General features: G+C 45.3%; 1 protein-coding gene across 1 annotated transcript; it reads right to left on the bottom strand.

Annotated features, from left to right (window-relative positions):
• Positions 1-14457: 14457 nt before the first annotated feature.
• Positions 14458-17742, bottom strand: LOC122645546 (tubby-like protein 8). Its single transcript, XM_043838857.1, has 9 exons — positions 17212-17742; positions 16994-17108; positions 16407-16583; positions 16218-16273; positions 16012-16108; positions 15531-15620; positions 15316-15408; positions 15107-15174; positions 14458-14806 (listed from the first exon to the last, which is right to left on the bottom strand). Exons 1-9 carry the CDS (start codon positions 17703-17705, stop codon positions 14731-14733), a joined length of 1266 nt encoding a protein of 421 aa, XP_043694792.1. The 5' UTR covers positions 17706-17742; the 3' UTR covers positions 14458-14730.
• Between the last annotated feature and the right edge of the window lie 6137 nt (positions 17743-23879).

The following is a 23879-nucleotide window of genomic DNA, read 5'->3' as shown; positions in this document are numbered from 1 at the left end:
AATAACAAATTTTTCCTTTTTGACTGATCCAACTATACGCTGGGTCAAGTGAAGCAATCCTCGATCAGTGGGATGCACTATACGCTGACTTTCATGGATGACTTCTCAAGGTATGTGTGGGTATTTTTCATAAAATAAAACTTATAAGTATTTCAAAATTATAGAATTTCAAGAAAATGTGGAAAGAGAAGTTGTGTAGAAGATTAAGTACTTACACATTGATTACAGTGGAGAGTACACATTCGAGTAATTCACTTTTTATCAGAAAAACATACAATTCGAGGGCAGATGACATGTCCGACTGTCTGAATATACCATAGCAGAATGGAGTAGCGGAAAGAAAGAATCGACATCTTGTCTAGATATGTCGAAGCATGATGCATGCCAAAAACGTACCTAGTCGGTTTTTGGCCGGATGTATGAAGACGAAGACATATCTTATCAATCGGTTGCCACAACCCAAGTTGGGATTTGTATCATCGTTCGAGAAATTATGGAAATACAAACCAATGCCAGTCACTTATGTGTATTTGGTTGGGTGTGCAATGTATTTGTACCTACCATATATGCAGTAAGTTTGACAAGAAAGCACTACGGAGTATATTTGTTGGATATGACACCAAACGAATAGGGTGGAGGTGTTGTGATCCTATCATCCACAAATGCCATACAACTCCAAATATTTTGTTCGACGAAGCATCATCCTATTGGTCACCGCAAGAAATCGTATTACTAGATTCAAAAGACTTGGAGACCAATCTCCAAGAGAAGCTAAAGCGGGCTGCTTAAGTGGATGAGCATCAACTTGTCAAGAAATTGTTGAAAATTCACAGGAAGCAAATGATCGTGAATCTCAATCCAGCTTATCAAGAGCACCGGAGAAATCGCCAAACTCATGGCGAACCAATGTCCATCAGCTGAGAACACCAAAAGAAATTTGGCCAAGTCAATCTGAAGAAGAAGTTGGCTAAGAACTTCGACGATCCGCTAGAGCGAGAAAGCCAAATCCAACGTATGTTGATGTTGCTTATGCTGAAGAAGTCAATATACAGGAACCAACTACATTTGAGGAAGCATGCCAAAACAAGGAGTGGCAAAAGGCTATGGAAGAAGAGGTTTTAGCCCTAAAGCATAATCAAACTTGGGACTTGGTTCCAAAGCCTAAAGAAGTCAAACCCATCTTATGTCCTTGGATTTACAAAGTGAAGACATTTGCTGATGGATCAATAGAAAGGTACAAAGCTTGATTGGTTACTTGAGGTTTCTCACAACAATACATGCTAGATTATAATGAGATATTTAGTCTGGTTGCCAAAATTACAACCATACGGATGTTATTGGCACTTGTAGCAAGCAAGTCATGGACACTATGGCAGATGGATGTAAAGAATACTTTTCTTCATAGAGAGATTGACCAGGAAATTTACATGGAGCAATCTCAAGGGTTTGAATGACAAGACCGACAAAGCTACGTGTGTAACTTATGAAAAGCTTTGGATGGATTGAACCAGACACCTCGTGCAAAAGATAGTTGAATTCTTAGTTAAAAGTGGATATTCAATTATACCCATAGATTCAAGCTTGCTCATAACATCTCAAAATGGTAAGATATCAATCGTACTCGTTTATGTAGATGACCTGATCAGCACAAGAGATCATGAAAATGAAAATTGCCAGATCAGGGAGAATCTATTTGTACGATTTTAGATGAAGGAGCTCAAAGAGCTCAAGCATTTTCTTGGATTTGAGATTGATTGAGTCAAAGAAGGGTTGTTCTTATGTCAGCAAAAATACACAAGAAATCTCTTACAAAAGTATGGAGTGGATAATTGTAAGCCCATCTCTACACTAATAGAAATCAACACTAAACTAAATGTTGATGACGAAAATGATTAAGAAGACACGGCCATGTACAGACAACTAGTTGATAATCTAATTTATCTAACAATGGCTCAACCTGATATCAATTATGCAATTGTCCTTATGAGTCGTTTCATACAAAAGCCAAGGAAGACTCATCTAGAAGCAACTTGACGTATTTTGCTATATATGAAGGAAATTGCTAATTTTGGTGTCCTATACAGAAAAGAGAAGCATGCAAGTTATTTGGTTATTGTGATGTTGATTATATAGGTGACTCAAACACGAGGTCAACGACTAGATATACATTCAATCTTGGATCAGGACTAGTCTCTTGATGTAACAACCGATAGTCGACAATATCTCTATCAACCATAGAGGTAGCGTTCAAATAATCAGTAATGGAAAGCACATGGTTGATGCAATTAATGAATGATCCACACCAACCAATGAATTATTCGGTATCACTATATCTGCCATACGATTGGTAGAAAACCCTATTTTTCATACAAAAACCAAACATGTGGAAATGCACCATCAATTCATTCGAGAAAAAGTCTTATAAGGAGAAATTACATTGCAGCCAATCAAAATAGATGAAAAAGTTGCTGACATGTTCACAAAAAGACTTAGTTTTACCAAGCATGTAAAATACATAGATGAACTAGATTTGACAAGTAGGCTTGGAAAAGAAGTAGTTGTTGGGAGAATTGAAGATCAACAGCCACCACCCAACCATCATACAAGACCACCGTCTAGCCACCCGTCCCAGACCATCGATCAAAGTTGCAAAGTCCAAGTTCACCTACCATAGTGAGCACTGTCGTGTGTCGTTCTTTACTATTAAAAAATAATGTGTACAACCTGATGAGTCATAGAATCCCCATCCAACCATAAAGCGCCACGTGGAGGCACTGAGACTGAACCCGAGGATCGAGCCGAACCAAACAGATGCCTTGTCCAACCGGTCCGACGGCGGTGGAACATTACCGTAATTCTCCATATGGCCGAGCACCATGGCCGAGCATTGGGTCTACCGAGCACTAAGCCCGTCGAGCACTGAACCGAGCTCGCTCAGACTAGCCATAGGCCGAGCACCTGGATGACCTGAGCTCGGCCAAGATGGCACAAATGCCTAGGGGGTGCTCCCAAGCCACTTGTGCCGAGCACCAAGGGCACGGCTGCCTGAGGCCGAGCCCTCTCCAGAAGCAACGATAACGGCTCACCAGGGATCACGGAGCCACGTCAAAATGCCCCGACAATCACAGGATACGAATCGGGCCGCGATCCCATGACAGAATCAAGTTACACTCCAATAAGGACACTTATTTCATTAAGAGTCCTGCTCCGAAAATAACTCTCCACTCCACGCCGCATGGAAGAGCCCTACCAATAGAGGACTCTTATCATACAAGGACTCTTCCAACTGCCTCTTCTCATCTTATAAATACTCAGGTATGGAGCTTAAACACCCATCTCATTTTCACTAAGCTATTACGCTGTTGCATTGGAGACCTGACTTAAGCGTCGGAGAGTCTTAGGCCGAAGCTACACTGGCTCTCTTGCACTCACTCGATTTTTGCAGGCTCATCCATGGGCGAACTGGGCATCAGAGGTTTTCATCGTAACAGATTTGGCACCGTCTGTGGGAACGACGTCAGCCAGTCACCGTCGTTTCTACCAATCAACAGAGCCAAGACAATGGTTGTACAAACAAGATCGGGACAACACGGCTCTGCCTCCTGTGGGGATAAGCCACAACTCGATAGACAAGCGAGGCACTCACCACCACCCCCTAAAATGACACGGTAGGATGCGGTCGGGAGACCCCCACGAGGGGGAGGAACTCAACGTAATGCGGGCGTCACGGCCAACCCGGCCCTGTTGGTAGACGGAGGAAATGGGGGAAGCATGTTGGACACGGCAGCAAAGGTTCTGCCCCGGGTCGAGCTGAACCCGAACGGGTTGAACCTGTCGCCACCGTCGCCCTTGCCGAAAAATTTGGATTCGAAGGCCTCGGTGAACAATCGGCAAGTCATGGACCTTCAACTACAAGTGCTCCACACTAATGAGATGTTACGTACTTTCATGGGTCAGATGGCCCAGGCGGGGTTGTTGGGCCAACCCCCGGCTGCACCCTCTTTGGCACCAGCACTCGTCGAAGGGAACCCACAGCAGAACCTTGACCGTCGTGGAGCCGAGCAGTGTCGTCTCATCCCCCCGGTCAAAAAACTCCACCCCCGCGTCCCAATAGGAGTGCTCGGCGGGATGAGCTGGAGCCTCATCGGAGCCCGAGGGCAGGGCAAGAGATCGAGCCAGCAACTTCGGTCACTAAAAGAGCGGTATTTTTTGATTGACTCGGGGAAGACGGGCAGCCGAGGGGACGTCGAGAACATCGGGAGGAGCCCAACGGGAGGCGTGCCATAAGGGATGGAGAGAGATCTCGCCATAGCCCTCAGCGTCGAAGCCCACCTTGCCATGAAGAAGACCAAAAGAGCCCCTGCGGTCTAACTTCCAAGGGGAGAGAGGAACCAGAAGAGGTGAAGCTGGCCGAGCCGAGCATAACGGCCGACCTTGATCGAACGGGCGTGCGAGCCCATCTCAGGATGAAGGGCAGAATGGCCAACCTGGGCCATACGAGCAGGAAAACAGGCACCGAGCTGAGGGGTCGAACGGCCGAGCCCCTGAAACTAAAGTAGAAAGGAGGCTATGAGAGTTGGCAGAGCAAGTTGAAGGATTGAAGAAACAAGCGACCCCGAACACCTACTCCCTTGTCGGGCGGCACCCTTATCCTCCCTAAATCATGACCACCCCATTGTCGGTCGGGTTCAAGCCACCTCCCTTCGACCAATATGACGGGACCACTGACCCGACGGATCACATCAATTACTTCAACGCAATGATGACCATGTACAAGGGGACCAAAATTGTCTCCTGTCGAGCTTTCCCTTCGTCTCTCAAGGGCTTGGCGATCGCGTGGTTCTCGCGGCTGCCGCCAAACTCTGTTACAAGCTTTGCTCAACTCTGTCGAGCCTTTGTCACGCGTTTCCAGAGTAGCATAAAGCACAAGAAGACGACGGTCAATCTCCTCAGCGTGAAGCAAAGGCCTGACGAGCCGATCCGAGCATTCGTCTCCCGCTTCAACAAGGAATCCTTAGATATCAAGGATTTGGACGAGGCCACAGCCCATACAACAATGAGCAACGGGCTCACAGACATGGACTTTATCAAGGACTTGGCCCGAAAGCCTACCAAGAACATGGCCGAGCTCTTGGAAAGGTACAACGAGTTCGTAAACATGGCTGAGGTACTCCAAGCACGGAAGACGAGTGAAGGTAAGGCCGAGAAGAAAAGGTCGACAACTGATGACCGTAAAGATGAAAAGAGGCCCAAGACTGACCGTCGAGCTAAGAGGACGAACCGTGCTCGGAATCCCGAGTACACCCAATTGAACACTTCGCAGAAGGAAATTCTGATGCAAATTCAAGACGACGGATACATCCGCCAACCGCAACCAATGCAAGCCGGGTCATCCCGGAACCCCAACAAATACTATCTATTCTACAATGACACCGGTCACAACATCGAAGATTGTTATCAGTTGAAAAGAGAAATAAAAGAGTTGATTAAGATGGGGCACCTGAAGCGGTATGTCAAAGGAAACCGAGAAGAACAGGGAGGTTGGCGACCGAAGGACTGCGACCAGAAAAGGGCCGAGCCGAAGATAGATAGTAGAAGGGCCGAACACGACGAACCCAAGGATCAAGCTGAAAAGAAAGACGATGGGTCCGGGCCTAGCAATGACAAAGGAGCTCCCATATACACTATCCTTGGAGGGCCTGAACAAGAATCCACCCGGAAAGCCAAGGTGAATGCGCAGTTCATCGAGGTTGCAGAAATGCCGAACAAGAGGCCAAAGTCCGAGGCGACAATCTCCTTCACCGAGGTCGACCTTAAAGGTATAAGTTTACCTCATGATGACGCTTTGGTGGTGCAGGGGGAAATCATGAAGAGACCCGTCCATCGGGTATTGGTCGACACAGGAGCGTCGATGGATCTTATGCGCTCAAGCCCGAAGGAACCTCCCTCCATGGATTCTCAGGAGCCTCGGCAACCATCAAAGGGTCAATGGACCTACTGGTCATGTTTAGGCAAGCTCCATGCCAAGTGACGATCCAAGGCAACGATCCAAGTCAAGTTCATGGTGGTACGGTCGGTGGTAGCCTTTAATGCCATACTTGGTCGCCCATCACTCACCGCCCTCCAAGCAATCATCTCGTCGATGCATCTAAAGATGAAGTTCCCCACGGAGAATGGGATTGGTGAAATCCGAGGTGATCAAATGAAAGCTCGGGAATGTTATGCAGCATTCGTCAAGCAGAACAAAGGAAATGTCCGAAGAATGGCTATGTGCGTCAAGCACCTCCCTGAAGACCAACGGGATGAGCTCACTGAAAGGTGCAGAAGAACCATGGAAGACCTCATCCCGTTCTCCCTTAGTGATGAAGATCCGACGAGGTCAGTACAGCTTGGATCACTGTTGAGCAAAGAGTAGAGGAATCGGCTTGGAAACTTCTTGAAGATGAATGTCGACGTCTTCGCCTGGTCAGCCACCAATATGCCTGGCATACTGAGGCACATAGCCGAGCACCGACTTCACGTGGATCCGAGCCAAAATCCGATCCAGCAAAAGAGAAGAAATTATGCCCTTAACTGTCAGGCCGTGATCAAAGAAGAGGTCGAGAAGCTTCGAAGATCAGGGTTCATCCAAGAAGAAAAATTCCCGGCGTGGTTGGCGAACGTCGTCATGGTTCCCAAGCTGAACGGGAAGTGGAGAATGTCCGTCGATTATACCCACCTCAACAAGTCATGCTCGAAGGATGAGTATCCGCTGCCTCGATCGACTTATTGGTAGACGCCACCGTTGGGCATAAGATGCTGAGCTTTATGGACTCATACTCCGGCTACAATCAAATCTTGATGCATGAAGAAGATGAGTCCAACACGGCCTTCCGAACTAACCAAGAAAACTTTTGCTATAAAGTTATGTCGTTCGGATTGAAGAATGCCGGAGCAATGTACCAGTGATTGGTGAACCACATATTCCGAGAACAAATTGGCAAGAATATGGAAGTCTACATGGACGACATGTTAGTGAAGAGCTTGAAGGCCGAGCATCACTTGGCTGACCTAGAAGAGGCCTTCGACATACTGAGGAAGAACCAAATGAAACTGAACCCCGCAAAATGTGCTTTTGGCGTAACCTCGGGAAAATTCCTTAGCTTCATGGTCTCCATACGAGGTATTGAGGCTAACCCGGCAAAGATCAAGCCCATCCAAGAGATGAGCCCTCTAAAGACGATCCGAGAAGTGTAAAGGCCGAACGAAAGAGTAGTGACATTGGCTCAGTTCATGTCAAGATCGGGTGACAAATGCCTACAATTCTTCAAAACCCTGAAGAACATTCGAAGCCCGAAGGATTTTAAGTGGACCGAGGAATGCCAGCAAGCTTTTGAAGACTTGAAGAAATATTTGGAGAATCCGCCTCTCCTCTCCCGACCCGAGCTTAAGGAAGAGCTCCAAATTTACCTAGCCGCGATTACTATAGCAGTCAGTGCGGTACTGATCAGGGATGACGGCCGAGCGCAATAGCCCATATACTACATTAGCCATGCTCTTGTCGACGCCGAAATAAGGTACTCCAAGTTCGAGAAGGTGGCATTCGCCCTCATCACGGTTGCTAGAAAGCTGAGGCCGTACTTTCAAGCTCATCCCATTACCATACTAACTGATCAACCCCTCAAGAAGATATTGCATAAGCCAGATGTGTTGGGTAGGTTGATCGCCTGGGCAGTCGAGTTGAGTGAGTATGAAGTAAATTATCGACCGTGGACCATGATAAAAGGGTAAGCATTGGTTGACTTCGTGGCCGAATGTACTATACTCGATCCCGGGGTTGACAGCGGCGAACCAACTGAAGAGGCCGAGACCGAGCAGTCATGGGTCATGAACGTTGACAGCTCAAGCAATTTCGGAGGGTGTGGAACGGGCTTGATGTTAGTTAGCCCCGAGGGGTTTCGCATCCAATACGCCCTAAGATTCAAGTTCCCAGCCTCCAACAAGGAGGCTGAATATGAAGCCCTCCTAGCCGGACTTCGAGTCAGCAAGACCATAGGCGTCAACAAACTAAAGGTGCGGAGCGACTCGCAGCTCGTAGTCAACCAAATCAACGGAGAGTATGAGACTAAGGATGAAAGAATGATAGCATACCTGGGCCAAGCCATAACACTGATCTCCGAGCTCGAGCACTTTGAGATGATCCGAGAACCAAGAGAAGAGAATACTGCGACAGACTCCCTCTCCAGGCTAGCTGAAGCCGACCTCCCAAATCTGAATCGATCAGTGTACATCGAGATTTTGGAGAGGCCGTCCCTGTAAGAAGAAAGCGTCACACACATCGAGGAAGATAGGCCGACCTGGATGGATCCGATCGTCAACTACCTGGAAAATGATCAACTCCCAGAGAGTCGAGATGAAGCAAGGAAAGTCAAGATCTGAGCCGTGAAGTACACGATGATCGATGGTGTATTGTACAAGAGAGCTGTCTTGGCTCCCCTCCTTCGGTGTCTCGGGCCGAAAGGTGCCGAGTACACCATGGCAAAAGTACACGAAGGAATATGCGGGAGCCACATGGGGGCCTGAGCATTGGCATATAAGATACTTCGACAAGGATTCTACTGGCCGAGAATGCAAGAAGAAGCTATGAAATATGTAAAGACGTGCGAGAAGTGCCAACTATTCGCATCAGTTCTGGGCCGACCCACGACGAAGCTAACCCCGATGCTGAGCCCTATACCGTTTTCCATGTGGGGGATGGATATTCTCGGAGATTTTACCCCGGCATCCAAAAATCGAAAATATTTAGTGGTAGTCGTCGACTACTTTACTAAGTGGGTCGAGGCTGAGCCCCTAGCCACCATTACGGAGAAGAGGAAATGTTTTTTTGAGACAAGGTCATCTATCGGTTCGGGATACCAAAAGTGCTCATCACCGACAACGGTGCACAATTCAATAACCCGAGCTTTCGAGAATTCTGCGAACACTTCTACATAGATTTTCGTCCAGTGGCAGTGGCTCATCCAAAAGCAAACGAACAAGTTGAAGTGTCGAGCCGGACAATATTAGCAGGGATCAAGAGGAGATCGGATGAGGCCAAGGGAAGATGGGTGGAAGAGCTCCCGAGTGTCCTCTGGGCCTATCGGACAACCATGCGAACACCTACAGGAGAAAGCCCATTTCGGCTAGCATACGAAACTGAAGCGCTCACCCCTGTGGAGGTCAAGGCCTTGTCATATCGAGTACTCAACTTCAACGAGAAGACCTATAAAGATGGACTCAGGGCGAATCTTGACTTCCTCGATGAAGTAAGAGAGAATGCGTTGCTTCGCAATACGGCTTACCAACAGAGGACGGCAAGATACTACAATTCAAGAGTAAAAGAACGGCACTTTCGCCAAGGAGACCTCATCCTCAGGCAAGTCAGCGCATCTCAACCGAGGTAACAAGGAAAGCTAGTGCCCAACTGGGAAGGGCCATATATAGTCTCCAAGCAAATTCGCCCAGGGACGTATCGCTTGCAGACTCCGGGGGGCAAGAAGGTGCTGAGGCTTTGGAATTCTGAGAATTTGAAGAAAATTTTTCAATAAGTATTCTGTTCAGCTCGGCTTAGCCCGTACACCTATGTTCTCGGCTTCGGCCTCGACTTTTATGTTCAGCTCAATTCAAATATTTGCTTGAAGTTCGAGATTTGATAAATTTAGATTCCTCTCCATCCTCTAGTTTATTTTGAGTCTAAAACATACCGAGTCATAAGTCCAGTCCTCATAGACTGGCTGGCGTTGAAGACCGACCCACGTAGGTCGGCAGCTACATAAATTGTGACCCCTCTCCATTCTCTAGTTTGTTTTGAGTCTAAAACATACAAGGTCATAAGACTAGTCCTCATAGACTGGCTGACGTCGAAGACCGACCCTCATAGGTCGGCAACAAAGTCATAAGACCAATCCTCAGATTGGCCGACAACAAAGACCGACCCTCATAGGTCGGCAATCAAGTAATAAGACCAATCCTCATAGATTGACAAACTATAAAGACTGACCCTCATAGGTCTACAATAAAGTCATAAGACCAATCCTCATAGATTGGCCGACAACAAAGACCGACCCTCATAAGTCGGCGATAAGGTCATAAGACCAGCCCTCATTGTCTGGCTGACTCACAAGATTTCATGAGTTAGCCATCTCAACAGCGAGCACGACGGCTGAGCAGACTGGCACCCAAAGTACAACAAAAAATTGCCCAAGGCATTGAGCTCGACCGAATAGACGACTCGGAGCAAGAATCCCACCCAAACACCGAGTATAGGGACCAAACCGAGCTAGTAACTAATGCTAAAAAATTTACTAAGGCATTAAGCTTAGCTGAGAGCTCGGCCTCAGCCCAGCAACTAAATACGTTCCCAAGCACTCTAGCCGAGCCGATAGCTAAAGATAAAAGAGGTAAAGGTTGCTAAGGCATGACACTCGGACTGAGTGCTCGGTCTCAGTCCTTGGATATGAGAACAACGTTGTCAAAAATAACAGAAAGAAAAGGCCGAATGCAAACACTTAGACAAAATTTGGAGAAAAGGTCTCTCTTCATTAATCTGAAACCGATGGCTCGGCGCAGTACAAAAAAGCCTTTCGGCTCAGTGCATACAAAAAAAACAAAAAAAAAGGTGTTCAAACCCCCAACAAGTGGACATATACATCATAGGCAAAGAGAAGGAGGGTTTCAGGGGGCAGCTTCATCAGTACGATCCTTAGAGGCGTCCTCGGCGACGCTCTTGGCAGTGACCCCAACAGCTTCCTCGGTGGCCTCCTCGGAAGGGGGCCCTTCGGGTCCTCAGTATGAGTAGGAGGCTTGGCTAGCGCGTTCACCTCGGTAGGGACAGTCTACACGACCTCCACCCCATCTTCCTCACCCAGCTCCTCGACCATCGCGGTTGCGTCTTCCTCGAACCAGGAGAAGTTGAGGGTAGGGTAGGCCACTTTCACCTCAGCCAAAAAGTTGGCTCGACCCTCATCTTACCCCTCCGAATACGAAGGTTTCCTCAAGCCGTGGCACAATTCCTCGAACTCCTTGGACCGAAGGTACTCCTCCACCACCTCGACTCGGGCACACGCCAGGTCAGCCTTGGCCTCCTTCTTCGCTTGTTCTAGCTCGATCTTCAGGGCCTGCACCTCCTTCTTATGCCGAGCCTGGAGAGGACCCACCTCATCTTGAAGGGCCTTGAAGTTGGACTCAACCTTCTCGAGCTTCACCTCGGCCCCTCGGCGTGCCTGAATAGCCTTGCTGGCCTCCTTCCACCCTTGCGAGGACTGAGCTTCGAGGGAGGCATTATCATTAAGCGTCTGCTCGAGCCAAAGGGTGGCCTTGACAGCCTTAGCGAACCCCTGAGACAACAGGCTAAGCGTAAGTGGGGATGAGCCCGAACAGAAAAGTCACGTGGCAAGAAATGAGAAGAGACTCACCATTGCAAAATCCTAGAAAAGTGTGGAGAGGAGCTTGGGGTCGGTCAGCTCCTCCAACATGGCCTTGTCTTTGGGGAGCCGACCCGCATCAAGCCACTCCTTGGTATGAGTGACTGAGGTCAGAGTCGAGTCCCCGGGGAAAAGATGCCAGGGAGATCAGATTGGGTCGTTGCTGGCCGAGGCCCTCCCCAAGGCCAACAGAGCGACATCCACGGTCGAGGCGACCCTCGGAGGATTGCCGCCCGAGGTGTTGAAGGAGAGCTTTTGCCGCTTGATCTCCTTCGGGGGGCTCTGTTCGCCCTTGTCCCTCTTGGACTTATCTTTCTTAGTTGGGCTGAGGTTGCCCTTGCTCTTCTCGGCCTCGAGGCCAACCACTGTATCCTTGGAGCTCGGCAGGACCGCCTTGCCCTTTACGATCCTAGAGGCCTTGCCCTTTCGGCCGCTTTCCTCCTCTTGTCCGTTGGGGGGACATGGCCGACCACTACAAGAACGATAAGAAAGAGTCAGAAAACAAAAGAAAAATCACAAGTAATGAGCTCGGCTCGGATTCCCTACCCGGGGTCAACTTCTACGCCCGCAGAAACTCCTCGTCCAGGAGTTGCATGACGTAGAATGGGGGGTATTGGCAAATCTGATTGTACGAGGTCTGCTCGTATTCATTCAGAGGTAGCACCCGGTTGACATAACTGAGCTTTATCTCCTTCCACTCGGTTCGGAAGGGACAGTTAGGGATGGAAGAGAAGAAGAACCGAGGCTTCCAGTGCTTATTGGAGGTCAGCAGTCCAGTCAGATACTTGTGGGTGTTTAACGCCGAACCCCTTTGTGTTCGGCGGGTGAAGTAGTACCACCCCTTCTCGGAGGATTTCTTCAGGTACTAGAGCCGAGAGAAGAGATTCACGCTCGCAGCTCAACCCATCTGGCAGAAGAAGACGTGGAAGCCGTACAGCAGCAACTACACGTTCGGCGTCAACTGGCCCGGGGAGAGGTAGAAGCAGTCCAAAATTTGGTCCACCAACCCGAACACTGAGAACCTAAAGGCGTACTTAAACGCGATCTCATACGAGGCCACCTCGCCGGGCCGAATGAAGCAGACCATCTCCCCAGGGTTGGGGCCTCGGAGCTTGATATCCTCGGGGATGGCATAAGTGTCCCTCAAGCGTCGAAGATCGGCATCGGTGATCGTGCTCTCAACCGTGTCGACGCTTCCCTCGGCAGGCTCTAGGATATCGATCGAAGAGTCACCCGAACTGACCCCATCTTCAGAAGATCTCTCTTCGTCCGACTCTTCGTCGTCTGTCGAGGACGATCCCGAGCTCTCGGCTAAGTCTTCAGCAATAGGCTGAGGCTCATGGCCGGACTCCTGGGGCAGGGGGACTTCGACAACGTCGCCCTGATGGGTTCCACCGCAGTGGGCTCGTCCGAGGTCGAGCCCAATAAGTCTATAAAGGGAGAGTGGGTGGAGAGCTCTCGACTCGGACTCGTAACCTCACCCACCCTGGCGAGCACTTCGCCCTCATAACCACTACCAACTGACATGTTGAGGAGAGAAGACTTACTGGTTGATGAAGCTTGAAGAAGAGCCGAACGCGAAGGAATGCCAGATACTGAGAGCAGCCGAGCGCTTGGAGATCCAAGAACTTCGAGCTATCCGAGCACTCCAAAGATTTGAAATGATGTCAAATAAGCGCAGAGCCATCGCTTATTTATAGCCACTGGGCCACCGAGATCCAACGACCGAGAAGAACCTAAGAACAGAGCTCTAACTGTTCGGATCTTGCAACGATTGGAATTCCCGAGTCATTATTGTAGTAAGTGACATGGCACTGACACCCAACTGCCAGAATCCATACGTCAAATCATCGCAGATAAGGAGCTCGGACTCAGCCTTAGGACAAAATAGACGGCAAACCGAAAGACTGTACTCATCAAGGACGAGCCGAGCCATGATGAGTAGGGGAGCCTGTGATGAGTCATAGAATCCCCATCCAACCATAAAGCGCCATGTGGAGGCACTGAAACTGAACCCGAGGACCGAGCCGAACCAAACAGATACCGTGCCGAACCGGTCTGACGGCGATGGACCATTACCGTAATTCTCCATATGGTCGAGCACCGTGGCTGAGCGTTGGGTCTACCAAGCACTAGGCCCGTTGAGCACTGAACCGAGCTCACTTAAACCAGCCATAGACCGAGCACCTGGATGACCTGAGCTCTGCCGAGCTGGCACAAACACCTAGGGGCTGCTCCCATGCCACTTGTGCCGAGCACAAGGCTGAGCACCAAGGGAACGGCCGCCCGAGGCCGAGCCCTCTCCAGAAGCAACGATAAAGCTCACCGAAAATCGTGGAGCTACGTCAACATGCCCCGACAATCACGAGATACGAATCGGGCCACAATCCCATGACAGAATCGAGTTACACTCCAATAAAGACACTTACTTCATTAAGAGTCCTGCTCCGAAAATAACTCTCCGTGTGGAAAAGCCCTACCAATAGAAGACTCTTACCATATAAGGACTCTTCCAACCGCCTCATCTCATCTTATAAATACTCAGGTATGAAGCTCAAACGCCCATCTCATTTTCACTAAGCTGTTACGTTATTGCACTGGAGACCTAACTTAAGCATCGAAGAGTCTTAGGCCGGAGCCACATCGACTCTCTTGTGCTCACTCGGTTTTTGCAAGCTCATCCGTGGGCGAACCAAGCATCAAATATTTTCCTCCCTATGAAATGAAATACCCTCCATTGCAAATTGTATCCCAATTTAAGTAGTTGCATTACAATAGATTGTAAATTTGTTCTTGTATCGTAGTATTGAAGCCTTTTCAATAAATAGTTTTTCTGTCTTCCTTGTTGTAACTCTTTAATATATTCAATCTTCTTCTATGTGCAAATATTCTACTAGCAAAAAACATTGCAACCATAATAGTAAACTTGTTGAATGCTTCATTAACGGAAGTTCACACCATGATCATCAACAGAAGGGAATCACATGAAAGTATGCAACATTTTGACATAAATTGGAAAAATCTGATTTTCGTATTTACTAAAAACTTTGTCAATGAACTATTGGCTCAGTACATGTTAGAGACACCAAAAGCAATTTTCGACCTCCCAACCACCCCCCAACTCCCCAAGATGTTCCTTCTTTTGAATACTAAAGAGATAGTCAAGCTTATCATCAGTTTTCCTCTCACCACCTCCATATGCAAGTCAAGTTTCCATAAAAATGTTGATCTGTTACTCTTTTTATCTTGGTATCCAGAGTTGAATAACCAAAAAGGCTACAATTCATTATTACACCGTGCAACAAAGTTTTGAGTCCATGGATGCCAAACATATACAAAAAGCTTGATAACCAGTCAATGGATATCTGCACAAAGGTGAAACAATTATTAGTTCTATACATTCCTTCCAAAAACATAGATTAGAGGTAGAGAAAATGAAAATTGAAGCACTATTATTCATATCATAGTGTATCACAGCCAAAAGGACAATAATCTGATACCCTTGTATACTAATGGAACTTGTTTCTCTGTTAGTACAATGTTTGCAGGCTAAAAAATGGACACATCAGATATTGTAGGATACCTACTGATATCAGAACTCATAAACTTCATCATCACATACAGATATTGTGCATCTAATTCAAAGGTGGTGCTGCAGTCTTTACCTGTAATCCATGATATACTTCGACTTGTCTACCCTTGCTAGCTGCAGGATCGACTGCCTTCCATTTTCCTAATTGAACAATGCATTTTATAAGTTGATGCTAAATTTATAATGTGTAGGAAGTTGGGAGTTTATTCATCAAAGTTTCACTTATGTACACTTCACTTTTCTTGCAACCTCAAGTGTTTCATTTGTATCCTGTATTCTTACCTCCATTGTCAGCTGGAAGTTTTTCACTGAGCTTTGAATTCTGACTCCTGCTCTTCCCCTCTCTCTGAAGTCTAATTCATATCGCCTTGAAATCTGAAGAGACAACAGAAACCCCAAATATGTAGTAACTAATATAAAATTAACTATAGAACCTACATCTCATCTCTAACATTAAAACATTTTAATAAGTTGAAAGCAATATTGCCCATACATACATTATTGTAGTGTGGAACCCTCGAGAACAGTTGATGAACTTTGTTTATCTTACCCTCCCAGTCCTTGGGAAGTCCATTAATATGTTGAACCTGCAAAATAGTATAATGGAATCTCTACATTTACTCATGTTAAGAGATTTTAAGATACTTTGATAACAAAACCCTTCAAAGCAAACCCAAGACGCACTAATATCCCTAATTGTTGGTGCATTAGGCCCCATGAGCCATACACCATTTACACTTGCAGACCAATAAGCATCACAATCCAATCAGTCTTATATGAAGATCCAACAACTTCAGGCCATAAACTATTTTCTTTCGTTTATTATGTATTCACTTTGTTTGTATGATTCTCAGATGATAATCTGAACCTTGCATGTGTAGCACACTCATATGGACAACAGGACAAGCATCATTGCATTTGAACAGGGTTGAGTGAACCTAAGATACTATATCTTCACTTTGTACTGTTTTAGTTCACCTGAGTTGTATTCTTTAATTGCATAGATTGAAGCTTTGGTACCCATGCCCTCATGCTTCTGTAACTTCCAGTCCAAGTGGTTATTGTAGGCATGAATCTGTCAAAACCAGGGCCAGAATAAAAAAAAAAAACAAGACTGTCTTAGATTATAGAAAGGTTCTCTGTTCAAATTAAATTGTGGACATTAAAGAATAAGATTTGCTTACGATACAATGGCAAGAAGTAGCTTGGGCTGTTTCTTTAAGGAATCAAGCCTGCTCCCCTGTGATCAAATGGGTTATATGGAAATTAAGGACAAGTGCATCTGTGCCTGTTCAATTAAAAATTCTAATTCCATTTCTGTGATGATTTCATTTTAATCTAAACAGTAGACACAAGTAAATAGAGAATTTAACCTGGCCCCAGATTTGGTACTTTGATCCCATAAGGTTAGCTGTTACATTTCCCAGGAAGCTCTCATCTGAGCTACAAGATATCCCCTTTGTATTCTGAGCTATGACGAATTCAGACCGCCCATTCCGCCGCCTATGACGTGCCACTGCAAGTTTTCGATCCCGTCGACCGTGACCCTCCTGGTTTCAACAATATGAGAATCAAGTGTTAAAATCAGTCCTGGTAAGGAATTCATTTGTCACAAAATTCCAAAGTGGAAATTTTGTTTAACACTAGAATTATTAGCTCTAGTTTAATAATTTCTGAAGCAATTATTGAATTTTCAAAAGCCTGTGTGTATGAAAACAGTTGAAGATTGATAAGAAAATATTCAAGTTAACTGTATAACAAGTAGCTTTTGGGTAAAAAATCAGTAAGGGGTTGGGTAATCAATTAAGGTAAATATGTTAATGCAAACAAAAGGAAAACCAGATAATCCCAAGAGAACATACCAGCAACATCAAAGATTCAAGAACAATGGTTTTTCATTCTCCTAAAAGGTAAAGAAAAAAAAAGGGCTGGGAGGTTTTATGAGTTGCAGAGATCTTACATTGGTGTAAAGTGAATATAGAAATCCACCATCCAGTCCTTCTGGTGATGCTTCCTTCACTATAACACAAGTACACCTCCCTACATCCAAAGGCAAAGGCCTACACAACAATGATCTGAAAAATCCCACCACACCAACCACATTACCATTGCATTAGTTACAAAGAAGAAATTGTTTTTAGACAGAATCAAATTCATGAAAGGGTATCCAATTCCAACCTATTAGGTAGAGTTGACCAAGAAGATGCAGGTGCAGCTTCCGAATCCGAATGATCCCACACATTCATCCTACTCGAATTATCAGACTCAATTGGATCCAAAAGCTTAGAACGAAAAGTAGAATCTGGTTCATTCAACTGCATACACAGCTGAAGAGAAGATGGCTTCAAGACCCTGTTTTTGATGCCCACAGAAGAAGGAGAATTCCCATCTGGGTTCTCTACCTCCTTGTTTAAAGAAGAACTGCAACTGGATAATGCATTTTCTTTGTTGTTGCAGTCTAGAAGACCTTGTTTGAGGTTGGGAGTGACATTTTCCTTGTTATCAGAGATGATGACAGAGGAATTCCTGCACAAACGAAGGCCGAAAGTGCTGCCAATGCTGTGGTCTCCTTCACTGCTGCTTCGGTTGTGTTTGAGCTCATTGAGGGGATTGACGTAAAGGGAATTGTAAGAAGCTTGGCGTGGAACTGAGGATTTCTTCGAACCAGTCATGTTGGTGTGAGGAGGTACCAATGTAACAAGGGATTGTACAAACTTTCTGTAGATTAATTTATATATTAGAGAGGGAGGGAGAGAGAGAGAGAGAGAGAGAGATTCAAATTTGAAAGGCATGGGGAAGTGCGCTAACGGGCTACAATGGGAAGTGGGAACTTCTTTGAAATTGTAATTAAAATCTGTCTGCACTTTTTGAAGGACTTCTGTACGAGTCTTAAGACTCTTGACTTCATTGAGTTTGTAGGATTTCTTTACTGGTTTGGGCGGGAACTTAGATTTTGAATGGAAGGAAGTACCCCACTGTTTCGGATTTAGCGACTGCGCGAGTCACGAGGACGAGGGACTTGGAGCCGTTGGAGGTAGTGGTTAGAAGTTTAGATGGCAGATGCTGTCATGATTTTAGTGCATGGTATCGGAACGGGTATTGGCAACACGTAAAACTGATACGATATCAATATTGGCTTGGATCGGTTGTATTGGATAAAATTATCCCTGAATTTTCTTAAAAAATGAGTTTTTTGACTATTTTACCCTTTGTTCATACTGTGCTATTGATATGGTATCAGCACGGTAGCACTGACTAGCTAAACCAGTATGTATCGCCCGTATTGAGTGACACAATACTGATACTTAGAACCAAGGATGCTCTTTAACCAAAGATGGTGGCATCTACCTTTGCCATGGATTGAGTTATCAGTGTCAGATAGGCCGGATCGGCACGGTATCAACCAAGGCTTATACCGAGTCTTGGCCGATCCTGGGATGGGTATCGGTATTGGTCATTGGATCAGTATCGGATCCAAATTGGCCGATCTGACCCAATCCCGATCATTAAAATAAAAATAAAAAACTTTAAAAAATTGTTATGTAAACTATTCCTACGATTTTTACATTTTCATTATAATTTTGTTTCTTATTTTGTCTATTATTTTAATAAAATTAGGTTTTTTCATTTTTTCTGAATTTCTTAAAATTTTTAATATATTTTTTATCGATCCAAGCCGATACGAGATCGGTCCCTAAAATTGGTCCAATCCAAGCCTAATACGTGCCACCGATCCGGATATCGGATCAATATTGACGAAGACCGATGCCGATACCTCAATGGCTCAATCCATGACCTTTGCTAATCCAAATATTTGTCCAAGGCTAGGTTGAATGAAACTGAATTTTGTAATAAATAGAGTGAATAAGATCTCTTACTCATATGTCAAATTTAATCCAAAAAAGATTGGCCAAATGGCAATGTTACTTTGAATATCCGGGACAACCAAGAAAATACAAACCTGAGAATAGAAGTGTATATTATTGAAGGCCAAATTTGACTAATGACTATTCCAAACTAGGGATGTAAATGGATAATCAAAAATCCGAATCTGATCTGCATTCGTATCCGTTTAGGGACATCCGTATTCATTTAGAGAAATCTGGAAAAAAAATCCGAATACTCCGATAAAAATCCGTTTGGAAAAAAATCTAAATACTTAATAATAAAAAATTAAATAAATAATGAACTTGGGGGTTTTTGAAGATTCAAAGGTTCTAGAAAATGAAGAAAAGAGAATCATGATCTAAGATATATGAATTGAGAATCAATTGTATCCGGTAGGGAAAGGAAGGTCCGGGGGAAAATCCAAATTCGATCCACATCCGAATTCATTTAGAGGTTTCCATATTTGGCCAGGGAATATCCGGATCCGATCACATCGGATCCGTATCCGAACCGAATCCGAACCGAATCCGAACCGAATCCGATCCGTTTACATCCCTATTTCAAACTATACTTAATCCATTCAACGACGTTTAAAGTGATCGAGAATCTTTATCACCTCCAATTCGTTGCCCCGCTCCAATTCCTCCAGTTACTCACATAGGAGAGGAAAGGACCACCCTACCCCCTGCCCGAACACACTGCCCAAGCTGGGGTAGGGTGGTCATTTCCAATCCTATGTGAGGAATTGAAGGAAATTGGAACGAGCAGTGAATTGGAGGTGATAATTATTCGTGCAGAAGACCTTCTGAGGCAAAGAAGCATTGGTTAAAACCATGCCCAAAACTTGTTTGTACAATGGATCTCACAACAATACATAGGTTGATTGGTCTCTTCTAACCTTGGACAAAATTAAAATTAATTTGCACCTTCACAAGGAATAATTATCCCCTCCAATTCCTCCAATTCCTCTAATAGGGGGGAGTGGACCCCATCTTGGGCAGTGTTTTCGGGCAAGGGGTAGGGTGGTCATTTCCGCTCCCATGTAAGAAATTGGAGGAATTGGAGGGGGCAGCGAATTAGAGGAGATAATGATTCCCTTCACAAACTGAATCTTTTTCAATTTTTAGGTGGGTGATGGCAGAACGTACGTACTGCCGCCTTATTTTTACTATCTTTCATTGTAACCATAGATCTATAATGAAATTAATTTATACCATCTATTGAATTTTCAGTTAAGCACCGGTTCTTGGTTGCTATGGGAACAGCCATCAGTCGGGTTCTTTGTTAATTCGAGGAGAGGTCTAAAGCAGAGGACTCGGATTACTCACTCACCACCAGAATAATTATCACCTCTAATTTGCTATCCGCTCCAATTTCCTCCAATTCCTCACATAGGAGCGGAATGACCACTCTACCCCACCTTGGGCAGTGTGTTCAGGCAGGGGGTAGGATGGTCATTTCTGCTCCTATGTGAGGAATTGGAGAAATTGAAGCAGGCAACGAATTGGAGGGAATAACAATTCCTCGCATCCCCAAATTTCGTACTCTCTTTGTTCTCCTTTCTTCCACTTGGGGTTTCTAGTTTTCCACCTGAAGCGAACCGTAACCATAGATCATCTTATGGAATTGCCAGGATCTTTATCCCCTCAATTTGCCTGCCCCTCAATTTCCTCAATTCCATCTAATAGGAGGGCGGAAATGACCACTCTACCCCCTACCCGAACACACTGCTCGGAGTGGGGTCCACCTCACTCTATTAGATGGAATTGAGGAAATTGACGACCACGCAAATTGAGGTGATATTTTTCTGAATTGCCACTACTCATTATGCCGATAATTTTTATTCGGGTCAAAACTCAAAGGTGGAATTGAGAACCCATGCTCTTATGGGCGCGGGCATGGACACCCATGCAGTAGTGAGTCCATGGGTGTGTGAAAATTTGGAAGAGTCCATGTATGTGTGTGGTTTTCTCTATGTCCAATTATGCTTGTTTGCATTTTAAGCTACCAGCCTCATATCACAAATCTTTGTGGCAAATGGCTTCTAATTTTTATTAGGGTGATACTAATGGCCGACCTAAAATGCATTGGATCTCTTGGGAGCGTTTGTGTCTTTCAAAGGAGAATGGTGGATTAGGCTTTCGTGATCCTTCTCGGCATAACAGTGCTTTACTTGCAAAGGTGGCTTGGAGGCTATGGTCTGATCCAAATAGCCTATTGTTCAGGTTTTTGAAGGCTATTTATTTCCCACATCATGATTTCTTGGCAGCAACTTGTGGGCAGCGCCCTAGTTCGGGTTGGAGGAGTATTATGGAAAGAAAAAGGGTATTACTTGAGGGGTTATGTTGGAGTATTGGGAACGGTACTCAAGTTAGTATTTGGGATGATGCCTGGATTCCTACTGCTTGTGATTATAAGATCACCTCTCCAAATCCACATTTATCTTGGTTAAGTAAGGTTTCAGATCTTATTGATCAGTCCACTCATACCTGGCATTGTGATGTGTTATCGGCCTTTTTTAATGAGGCTGATATTAGAGGGATACTTAATATCAATCTCTCCATTTTTTATCGGCTTGATAGATTGGAGTGGGGAGCAAGTAAGAATGGAACTTTCTCGGTTCGTAGTGCCTATCACCTACTTTCTAATAAAGATGCATCTAGGCGTCTGTCTCTTGCTACTTCATCTAGAGTACATTCCTGGAGCATTGTACCTATGGGTGTGTGGAAATCTATTTGGAAGTGTCAAGCTTTGCCCAAGGTCCAGCGTTTCTTATGGCGTGCCTATGCTTCAGGTCTTGCGACTGGTGATGCCCTATTGCGACGCAATGTTCATGTAGATCCTCTTTGTGTTCGATGTGGTGAGTGTGAGACTGTTACTCATGTTCTCTTGGGGTGTTCTTTTGCAAGGGCGGTGTGGTTTGGTAGTCCATTTGGCTCTAATTATTTATTGAATGCGAATTTGGAATTTTCGGACTGGCTATCTGCATGGAGAACATTCTCCTCTTTGGGTAAGAAGGAGTCCAGATCTTTGGTAAACCCTGTGTAGCTTTTTTTGTTGGCACATATGGTTATCTAGGAATGATGCGGTGTTTGGGCACAAGTTATGGCAACCAATTGAAGTCATCTCTGCAGCGTGGAAGGCCTACCATGAGTACAGTGTTGTTCTTAATACGGTTCAATATGCCTCTTCAACGCCTATTGCTATTCCCCCCCATTGGGAAGCGCCTCAAGTTGGTATGGTGAAGTGCAACTGTGATGCAAGTTTTTCAGCGTCTATGAACAAGGCTGGTATTGGTTTTGTTTGTAGAGATCACGTGGGTATGGTGCTTAAGGCAGTCTCATGTCCATCTACGTTTTCAGATATTTTGGTTGGTGAAACTCTTGCAGTTCGGTTAGCAATGGTGGAGATGATTGCAGTTGGCAATGAGAAGGTGGTGATTGAGTCTGATAATAGCTGTCTGGTTACCTATATTGTGAATGGTGGCCATGATTCACCCCTACACATTCGGACTTTAGTGGATGACATTACCCACCTTCGTTCATCCTTTGTTTCTTGTAATTTTGTTTGTATTCCACGGGAGATTAATAGCTTTGCTGACTCCTTGGCAAGGAGGGCTTTGTCGGTAACATATATGCACGACTGATTGGCCCCTATCCACTCCATGGTTGAGTGAGTTGTGTTCCTCACTTCCTCCATGAGTTTTTGCATGTCTTCTATTCAATAAAGACTTGTTTACCAACAAAAAAAAAAAATACTCAATCCATCCAGCGACGTTTAAAGTGATTGAGAATCGTTATCACCTCCAATTCGTTGTCCCGCTCCAATTCCTCCAATTACTCACATAGGAGAGGAAATGACCACCCTACCCCTTGCCCAAACACATTGCCCAAGCTGGGGTAGGGTGGTCATTTCCAATCCTATGTGAGGAATTGAAGGAAATTGGAACGAGCAGCGAATTGGAGGCGATAATTATTCGTGCAAAAGACCTTCTAAGGCAAAGAAGCATTGGTTAAAATCATGCGCAAAACCTGTTTGTACAATGGATCTTACAACAATACATAGGTTGATAGATCTCTTCTAACCTCGGACAAAATTAAAATTAATTTGCACCTTCACAAGGAATAATTATCCCCTCCAATTCCTCTACTAGGGGGGAGTGGACCCCACCTTGGGCAATGTTTTCGGGCAAGCGTAGGGTGGTCATTTCCGCTCCCATGTGAGAAATTGGAGGAATTGGAGGGGGCAGTGAATTAGAGGAGATAACGATTCCCTTCACAAGCTTAATCTTTTTTCAATTTTTAGGTGGGTGATGGCAGAACGTACGTACTGTTGCCTTATTTTTACTGTCTTTCATTGTAACCATAGATCTATAATGAAATTAATTTATACCATCTATTGAATTTTCAGTTAAGCATCGGTTCTTGGCTGCTATGGGAACAGCCATCAGTCGGGTTCTTTGTTAATTCGAGGAGAGGTCTAAAGCAGAGGACTCGGATTACTCACTCGCCACCCGAATAATTATCACCTCTAATTTGCTATCCGCTCCAATTTCCTCCAATTCTTCACATAGGAGCGGAATGACCACTCTACCCCACCTTGGGCAGTGTGTTCAGGCAGGGGGTAGGATGGCCATTTCTGCTCCTATGTAAGGAATTGGAAAAATTGAAGCAGGCAGCGAATTGAATGGGATAACAATTCCTCGCATCCCCAAATTTCATACTCTCTTTGTTCTCCTTCTTCCACTTGGGGTTTCTAGTTTTCCACCTGAAGCGAACCGTAACCATAGATCATCTTATGGAATTGCCACGACTCATTATGCCGATAATTTTTATTCGGGTCAAAACTCAAAGGTGGAATTGAGAAACCATGCTCTTATGGGCACGGGCATGGACACCCATGCAGCAGTGAGGCCATGTCATGTGTGTGAAAATTTGGAAGAGTCCATGTATGTGTGT

Source organism: Telopea speciosissima, chromosome 11, assembly GCF_018873765.1.
Source record: "Telopea speciosissima isolate NSW1024214 ecotype Mountain lineage chromosome 11, Tspe_v1, whole genome shotgun sequence".
Classification (NCBI taxonomy): Eukaryota; Viridiplantae; Streptophyta; class Magnoliopsida; order Proteales; family Proteaceae; genus Telopea; species Telopea speciosissima.
Note: the sequence above shows the minus strand (reverse complement) of the source record. Positions and strands in the feature narration are given on the sequence as shown.